This window comes from Ambystoma mexicanum, chromosome 1q (assembly GCF_040938575.1).
Source record: "Ambystoma mexicanum isolate Mex_15411 chromosome 1q, UKY_AmexF1_1, whole genome shotgun sequence".
NCBI lineage: Eukaryota > Metazoa > Chordata > Amphibia > Caudata > Ambystomatidae > Ambystoma > Ambystoma mexicanum.
In genome coordinates, this window is record NC_090922.1 from 936,949,829 (window position 1) to 936,959,396 (window position 9,568).

The 9,568-nt window shown below is 44.4% G+C and overlaps 1 protein-coding gene across 1 annotated transcript in view; it reads left to right on the top strand.

Moving 5' to 3' along the window:
• LOC138539396 (uricase-like) overlaps positions 1-8,263 on the top strand; it is a 266,075-nt gene extending 257,812 nt beyond the window's left edge. Inside the window, exons 7-8 of the mRNA XM_069641602.1 lie at positions 380-463; positions 7,519-8,263. Of these exons, the coding sequence (XP_069497703.1) occupies positions 380-463; positions 7,519-7,593 (159 nt within the window). The 3' untranslated portion in view covers positions 7,594-8,263. The remainder of the gene's footprint in view (positions 1-379; positions 464-7,518) is intronic.
• Positions 8,264-9,568: the final 1,305 nt, after the last annotated feature.

Below are 9,568 nucleotides of genomic sequence, written 5' to 3' on the forward strand. Positions count from 1 at the left end.
ATGCGTTTCTGCCACCTTGAATATACAGATAATACCAGGATATCAGGCGATGGAAACTGTAGGGGCAGTTTGCCGGTATCCCGCCGGAATTACCGTCGGGATACCAGCAAACTTGTAATGAACCCCATAGTCTATTAGACTTTTTATACAAAGCCTGACTGTGACAGTTTCTGGATCCGTAGACAGCAACTCTGTGCCTTTTCTTAAGCACACAACGTAAACCTTGGTGTCTGAATTCAGATGATGACTGCAAGAACAATTGTTTTGTAAAGGCTATATACAATTGAACTATATCTCAGTATTGTACATGACATATTTTGCATGAAACATCAAATGGTGGCATCTGCAAAGAAATACATTTTGGTTGTTTTGGTTGCAGATTGAAGAGATTGAAATAATTTTGCCAAACAAACATTACTTTATCGTTGACATGTCAAAGATGGGTCTGAACAATGAGAATGAGGTAAGAGCCATTTTAATACAAACTAAGGTTTTTTACTGCAGAATATTATGTTTCCACTTGTGCTCTATAGTCAAGGATATTTTCCGGCGATCAGTTATCTTTGGCAATTTCTACTATCAGATTTGTTTTAGAACCTTTTCTGGACACATCAACGTATGTAGAATAGTCTCAATTTTTAACGTTTAATCATATGAACTAGGGTTTTACATTTTGCATTATATTGATATATGGGTATAGTTTAAATCTGGATCAAATTGGATTTTGTCTTTGTTGTACCGTATCAAATTCTATGAATTGTAATTTTATTTATGATGATTTTGACACCTGTCTGTTTTCTTTTTTATCCTCTTTTTCTTCCTCCTTCTTTCCTTTAATTTTGCTTTGTTTTTTTTATTTTCGAATTGAATACCATTTATTGTGTAAGGTTTGCTTATAAACCAGATCACAAACAAAAAAATATATACTATTCGCTTTTATACTACAACAGTGAGCAATAAGATGCATCAGATGTAAGTTATATGGGAATGAGGCCACTATTCACAGACCATGCTATATAGCCCTTGTTAAAAGATTGTATATATTGTGAAACTCGTACAGAATTAACAGATTAGGGGCCTGATTCACAGAAGCATTTTATAGGAGAGGTTACAAATTGGATCTGTTCCTTTCTGAGTAATAGACAATTACGGGTGTGCTGGAGTGACGCTTCCTGAGGTGTTGAGCAAATACGTTCTCGAGTCTCGCAGGGAGCATGCTTGTCTCCAACACGGTTTACTCTATATAAAGCCGCTCTGAGATCTTCTTACCACCTTGGGAATCCATTTTACAAACTATGCCGATGACACCCTACTTCTGATGGAATTAAGCGGAAGCTATAAGGTTGACTCTGCTAGACCAGTCTACATCTATGGCTCAGTAAAAAGTTGGATGTCCAGCAATTGGTTGTGCCAAAACTGGACCAATAATCCTTGGCTCTACGCAGACCAGAACCAAGCTCTGAATACACTCATATGAACATCGAAGGGAACCGCATAAACTTTATGGATACAGTTAAGTTGCTTGGTGTTCATGTTGAAGTTTCTCTCAGTTCCGATGAACATGTTGACAGCATGGTTGGCAGTTCGCAGTACAATCTGACGGTGTTGAGACATGCTAAACCACTTCTGTCTTTCAAAAATCGGGAAATCCTGCTAAGATCAATTGTTATGCCACCTCTAGATTATTGTAATGCCCTTCTGTTTGGGGCAAGCAAAAATTGTATAAGCTTCAAAACAAAGCTGTTCACATTATTTGTGGCATCCCAAGGAAGGAACATAGTCCTCATGCTATGAAGAATCTCCATCAGCTGACTGTGTCAGCAAGAATATGTTTTAAGGCCCTCTCTCTGGTCCAAAAATGTGTCAATGGTGATCCATCTTAAGGAGCGAATAAAATCTTACACACCTTCCATACAACTCCGATCCATCACTAGTGGGTAGCTAGTCATTCCCAAATGTAAAAGAGCTCCAAGCTCTGGGTTTTCTTTTCCCTTCCTTGCAGCTCAATCATGGAGCGAGCTGCTCATGGAACTACGCTTGAAAATACACCACTTGCTGTTTCAGAAACTTCTAAAAACATTCTTGTTCGAATAATTTCACCCTTATATGCATCTGACAGACTGAATTACGTTTCTTGAAAATGAGCTTAGACATCTATGTTTTGTCCTGTAATTCTGAAGTCCTCTTGTGTTTATGAATCCGCCCTGATGATGGTGGGCATTGGCGCTTTATAAATATATAAATAAATGAAATATATCATAGTGCAATCCCATTGAAAAACACTGTGTGAATCGGGCCCCTATATGTGTTTGTATCGAATTTGAACTGGTCAAATTCTTTTGTTTCAAATGCATTTTAACAAGTTTTATTCACCAGCATCTGCAGGGAGACCCCCGTAGCCCTATGCTCCCTGTCCACGCCCCCACCACACCCCAACCCATATTGCCCGACCCTAACACACCACTTATCTTTTGGTGGTACAAATATGGCAAGCAAGAATTTGAGAGCAAAATAATAATTCAACCAGTTGGGGGTAACCAAAACACATAAACCCCTTCGAAGAGCAATGAACAAAGCAAAGTCTAATATACCCCCTCTCCCTGGCACTTCAACTGCTCAGGAATTCTATTTGACATCTTTGGCCCATGCCTGTGGAATTCCCGGTCCCTCGCAGTAAGGTACAACCAAGTCCTAATGTATTGTTGTGCCTCACTCAGACCCTTCTTATTCTGGCCATGCTTTCTAGCTATGTTGCCAGACACACCCAAAGCCATTTTCGCTGCTGGGGCAACACAAGGTTGTTCTGAAGTGCACTGTAACCCTTGCTTCAAACACCTCTGTTGAATTGCTGATTAATCAGCTCTATGTCTGGTTAATTTAAGTTGCACCGTAACCCCCCCCCTACAGTATGTCAAGGGTGGCGAGGTAACTATGTTTGTGGCTGGTTCTACAAATAGAAATAAATTGAAATGTTTCATTGAACGAAAGGACTGTAAACTACTAACAGTCACATTTGAAAGAAAAGTATAGAAACATAAATGAATAAAAAATATTTTGCTTACTACCGCAGTAATTGGGTTTGTGTGTTTTGGTCGACCCCCAACTGGGTGCATTGTTTAGTTCTTCCTTTAGTCTGAAAATCAGTTGATCACCAGTGTTCTGAACATTCTGGAACCATGGATTTTGGAGTATGGCAGGCCTGCGTAAAGGTTGCTCCTATAGACCGCGCCAAAGTTGAATATCACAGCAACCGATCTGCTGCTACGCGTCCAAGGTTTCTCATTAGGACCTGCAATGCCTTTCCTTCCGTGAAGAAGGTAGGCTCAAGGCAAAGGATCTCATTGTTATTTCAGACCCATTACCAGGAATTTAGTTTTGAACCTGTTAAATTATAGGTTGTTTAAATTCATTCAAGATTTGAGAATCTCCAAAAATATTAGCGTGGTACGGAACTGGTCCTCTGAGCCTGAGACCTGCAGATATGCCTCTGTGCGCCCTACTCATTGAAGTGGAAAAAGAGGTGGTGCTCCCTGAGCAGGTGGTTTCAAATGTTGAAAAGCAGTGGAGCCAGAAATTAACTCTGAGGTGATCCTACAGTTAACTCCTCTGGGAGGTGAGATGAAGTGACCTACTGCCACACTCTGCTCACTGTTGGAGAACACTAAAGAGAATTATTTGAATTATCCTCGCTTAGACCCCTGGGAGAGATGCTAATAACATGGGCATGGTGGGCAGGCCCACCTTGTCAAAAGCCGATGATAGATTGACTCTATTCTCATCTCAGACTTTGAAAAGTGCTGAACCGGGCTTTGGGGATGACAGAAATTGGATTGACGCGGGTCAAAGAATGCACATCCTCCAGATGTGATTTTAGGTAGGCTGTGACTTCTTTTTTGGCTGTTGCGGCTAGACAGACAGCAAAGACCATCAACAGGGTGGTAACTTTCTGTGGTTTTGAGATTAGGGATTTTTGTATCCGGATGCAAAAATGGGGGGTGGGGTTTTGTTCTGCCTGCCAACGAACATAACTTGAGATTTCTTTGTTTTTGACAGATCTCTGCTATACATGTATTTGAAATATAAAATGAAGAGATCCACGGATGGGCTGGCTTTGATTGTTAGGGGCAGTGGGTTCAAGTTGAGAAGGGCAAGTAACAAAGGGTATGGAATGGTGAGGTTGAGTGCAGAGGATGATTGGAGGGAACAAGATGGTGAGTAAATTGAGATACAACGAGAGAGGTACTGAGGAGCAAGCCATTGATAGATTTGTAGAATAGAAAAAGAAACTTCAAAATAGAGCGGTTGTGCATGGAGAGCCAACCAGCATGTTGTCAGTAGGTAGAAGTGGGTAAGATCTGGGTAGGTTGTACAGAGTGCGGGTAGCAAAGTTGAGGACTTTGTCGAGAGGTAGGAACGAGTAGAGACGAAGGCCAAGGAGTAGGTTTGAGATGTCGTCAAGTTTAATGAGAACTAAAGTGCAGATTAGAGTTTTTGTAGAGTAGTTAGTGGAAAACTTTCCAAATGTTGGTAAAGGAAGTGGTAGTGATGAATTGTTGCAGTAGTAGGTCATAAGCAACAGTATCCCAAGATTGCAATCATTGGCGGAGGGAGCAAGAAAGTCAGGCAGTAGGCCGGAAGGAGATAGGAGAGGAGAGGTGGCGATGGCATTGGAAGCTGGGAGAAATATGTCTTTGGTATCTATCGGTGTGAGCTCCTATCGGCTTTGCTGAAGGTCAGTTTATCGCAGGGCAGGTGGCATTCACCCTCTTTCCACCCAAAACCTTCACTCCTCTCCAGACTGGCTCAATGAATACAGACAGCCCCTGCCTGGGCATGAATACATAATAGGGCTAGCAGAGATCAGACTGGGCCACAAGGAAGGTATCTTGTTCCCACTCCGAACCGATCCCCATATATTGTGGGCCCATTCCAGTGGAAAAGGAGGCGGGAAAAGGGGCACAAAAAAGTGTCATAGGGGCGCCCTCGCAGGGAAGAGTGCACAAGTAAGGTACAGCTGGTATTTGTAATAGATGGTAATGACAGAATGTGTTTTGGCACAAAACACTGTACATGGGACAAAGAATAACTATTCCAGTCCTATTTCATTGACAAGATCGTAGACACTTGTATGTGGTCAAGCGGCCAAAACTAGCCAAGGGATGAGTGGAGGCTGAGAGATGGTGTGTAGGATGGAGCCCAGAACCAGCTCTACAGCGGTCAGGGGAGGAGGTAGCTGAGAAGGACTAGACGGGAGCCCTCATCCAGCACAGGGGAAGTAGGAGGATGGGGTTGAAGAGTAGGAGGTAGCCCGAAACCATCCCAGGATTGTGAGGGGAGTAGGCTGGAGAAAGAGTGGCTTTAAGCAGACTGGGGAGCACGAGTGAACACAGAGCAAGCCTGGGGGCGGAGGGAGTGCACACTGAACCCTAGGGGGGGAGCAGAAGAGGATGGCAGGTGAGGGTGTTACCAAATAGTTCCATACTACTACCTAGGCCTCGAGGAGGCCACGGCTCGATGCTATCCTGATGGAGTATCTGTAGTGTGGTTGAGGAGGCTGAGTGCGGTAATCAGTCTAGCAGGTTTTGCCAGCAATAGAGGAGAAGCCAGGAGACGACTCAGAGAAGATGAGACGGGGCAGCGGGAAAGAAAGGCTGAGCTGGCAAACATGCATCCCTTAGCCATGGACTTCGATGACTGCCCTGGGCGTGGCATCCCTGACCCATCCAGTTACTAGAGGAGTAACGTAGAGAGGAAACCTCAGTACAGGAGAACATCCTTGCTTACAATAATGATTTTTCGAACTGTTGAAGGTCATCAGGAAGAACCCCAATGGATGCATTTTGAGTGCCAGATTTGATAAATTCAGCTCTTCCTAGAACTTGGGGGGGGGTACCTTGATATGTGACTTGCCAGGCATTGCCCACCCCTGAGATTACTTCCTTTCCACAGTGAAGACCTGGTCAGGTGCATGCATGTATTGTAAAGTGCTCTGTTGCTTCTCAAAGCCAGGTCCGCGCTCACTAAATACCATAATAATAATAATAAAAGGTCACTGTGGTGCCACACTCAAGAGTACTGTTAGGCAAGAAGCAGAATCGCCAATATGCAAAGGATTGCCTGGCTGTATCAACTCCACACTTTGGGATAGGATTAATAAGCTTTTTAAAAGGCAGTACATGGGACTGAAATATTGTAAGTCATAGTAGAGCTTGCTAAAAACAGAGATGCACGGGTGAGCCAAGACATGACACCCAGGAAGATTCACCTCCATTCGGAATTGGAGACAATCTGGAGGCTGAGTGCAGCAGCAGAAGATCAACGAGTGGCCTGCGCAGTTATCAGGGGACAGCAGCCCCCGGGAGCCAAATAACAGGGCAGACTGAAGGATCCATAAGTAACCAAGAAAAGGAAGTCCACAATGAAGGAACACCACAGTATCTTCGTGGACTGTTGTGTATACATTAGCACTCTGCACAACTAGTGATATGTTATGTCATTGGGCATTTGTATAGAGCCTTTCACCATTGGTATGATCTCAACGTGCTATGGGTTGAACGCCCTCCGGGAAACATAGTGCATGTCAGTGGAGAATGTAAGGTGGTAAGTAGTGCGTGGGTGCACTCAGTGCATGTGCAGCTCGACCGAATTTTGTGGTGGGTAGCTGCATTCTATTGCTAGGAGTAGTGTAGAGGTTGTGAGACCAGTATTTTATGTTCAGCTAGGCCGAATTGTCTTGGGTAAATGCATTCTAGCAGAGGTGTGCTTGTATATGATATTATGGGCCTCATTACACGGACGGCGGTAAGGGTTAACGGTCACCGTTAATGGCAACGGTGACCGTTAACCCTTACCGCCGTACTACGAGGTCCTTTGCGGGTTGGAGGATTTAACGCCTGCTTCTTGCAGGTGTTAAAATCCAACCCGCTAAGGGACCTCGGAGCTAATTACGGCACCGCAAAATTGCGGTGGCGTAATTAGCGCCTTCCCCATTCCCATAGGGGCAGAAATGGGAATGGGGAAGGGCAATGGCGGAAAGGGGATTTACCGCCCCTCCAACCTTGGAATGGGGCGGTAAATCCCCTTTCCGCCAAGGCGGTGCCGGTATTTTACCGGCATGAGCCATGGCGCTAATAGCGCCATGGCTCACCGCCTACCGTGTAATGAGGCCCTATGTATGCAGTTAGGCCAATTTTTCAATATGTTCAAGTACTTTGTGTATATGTTTTTGACAGTGATGATATTCGTTTATACCACAGCCTAACATGAGGCTACCATAGTGCCAAGGGCGGACTGGCCTATAGGGAACTCTGTAGATTTCCCAGTAGGCCTCTGCACTCTGGGCCTCTTTTGTGTGGTATTTCCAATTTTTTCCATAGGAAAATGGGGGGGGATTGCTGAAAATGTGTAATATGGGGACACTTTGAAAATCATTTCCAGGGCCTCTTATGGTTCCCAGTCCACCTCTGCATAGTGCATACCAGTTTGGAGAAGATTTATAAATGTTTCTTTCATTGACAGGTCCTGCTGCCTCTGGATAAACCTTCTGGAAACATCACTGGTACGGTCCGAAGAAAGATACCTTCAAAGCTGTGATTCCAAGCACAAGAGAATGGCAAGACCTCAAAGATGCCAACATTCTACTCTCACCACATCGCAAAGTTATGCAAGAAAGCATTAACTGAGACTGACCATACATGACTGTTCATTGTTTTCATGTTTTATAATTATTTTATTGACAATGGGGGTCATTACGAGGTTGGAGGTAAGGGATTACTGGCACCGGTAAGGGTGCCGATGCCGGTAATCCCTTACCTCCGTATTCCGAGTTCCCTTTGCGGGTCCTTCCTTACCTTCTGCTTTTAGCAGGATTTAAGTACGGGACCCGCAAAGGTACCTAGGAGGGAATTACGGTACCATAATTTATGGTGCCGTAATTACCTCCTTCCCCATTCCCATTGAGCCCTATGGGGCAGAAATGGGAATGGGGAAGGGCAAAAGGTGAATGGGGAATTACCGGGCCCTCCAACCCTGGAATGGAACGGTAATTACTCCATTCACCATGCCGGATTTGGGACGGTTTCGGAGGCAACCATGGAGCTAATTACTCCATGGTTAGCTCCAAACCCGGAATGAGGCCCAAATGAGTTTGCTCCGGATTGTTTGATGAATCTTGCCGAGAGGTATATCAAAGGCTGTACTCTACTCTAGTGAAGATGACATACTCAAAACGTTTACATACAGAAATAAAGAAGAAGGGAAAACACTGTTGCTGTAAGGTGTATTTGGATCTGGAAGTTCTACTCAGTGATATTTGAGACTGCCCTCTCTTTTAAAGGATCAGAACCCACGCAGAGGGCTTAATTGTGAGGTATGTGACCGCTAATGAAATTAGAGGTTGCGAGCTGAACTTACGGGCTTGCAACGAGCGAGAAGGTCGCCTTGAACACCATGTAGCTCTCTGGTGCAGACTCCAATGCTATTATAGGGGAAAAAGGGACAAAACTCGTCCATGTCACCTTCTCCAGTGGCCTCTGAGTACACATCACAAAGGGAAGCTTGGAATGCAGCCTTTACAGGCAGCTAGATAATGGGTTTCAAGTAGCTGGGTGGCTACAGAGCTGGAAATATCGAGAAGAGCAAAGGAGAATCATGCAATGCAGGCTTCAACTCAAGCAATAATGGCACATTCCTAGGGACATTATCACTTGGTAATGGCCCAAGGAGGGGGGCATTATTGCTATTAGAATGTTTCACTCGATGGGGCTAGAATGTTCTGTGTAAAACTAGGAGAGACAAAGGGAAAAGAGTGGAATGTTGGGGCAAAGGACTTTTGCCAGCCATTATTGTCCTCAGTGGATTATCTGCAATGGAACTGCCAACTTATCAATGTTCTAATGGTGATTACACTTACAGATTGTCTAAAGAAAAGAAAACATGCTCTAATAAAGTGTAAAGCAGAAACAATGTTCCCTATTCAAACTCCCTGTTTAAGTCTTTGACAGTCTCATTAGCAATATCTTTCACGATGAGCTGATAAGCTTCTGGCTTTGTATGAATATCATATCCTTTATATTATCATCTGTGTTTTTATTTAAGCAATAAGCCCCAAGACGAGGGGCATTACCCTTCTCCCTTTCCATGGCGGCCATTAAAATATTGAAAATAAAGTAAACAAAAAAAAGGTCTGCCATGGAACACGAGAAAGCACTACATATAGTCCTGTCTCCCTTTCCATGGTGGCGTGTTGCAGATCAGGAGCGGACGTGCCTGGGACAGAAGTAAACCCTGCACATCTGCTCCTGATCAGCACCTCACCAGAATGAAGAAGGTATGATATGATAGGATAGCCGATTTATATTGCGCCAATACACAATGTGTTTCAAAGGTAAGTGGTGCGGAGGCTAGGGAGGGAAATCTGAGGCAAAGGGCTGTGGGGGACACTTCCTTGTTCCCCAGTGGGGGAGATGGCAGCCTCCAGCCATGAGGAGGCTCAGAGCGGTGGGTTTGCCACATGGAAATGCCCCCGTTCTGAGACTCTCCATTGGCTGGGAGGACAAAGCCACACCCC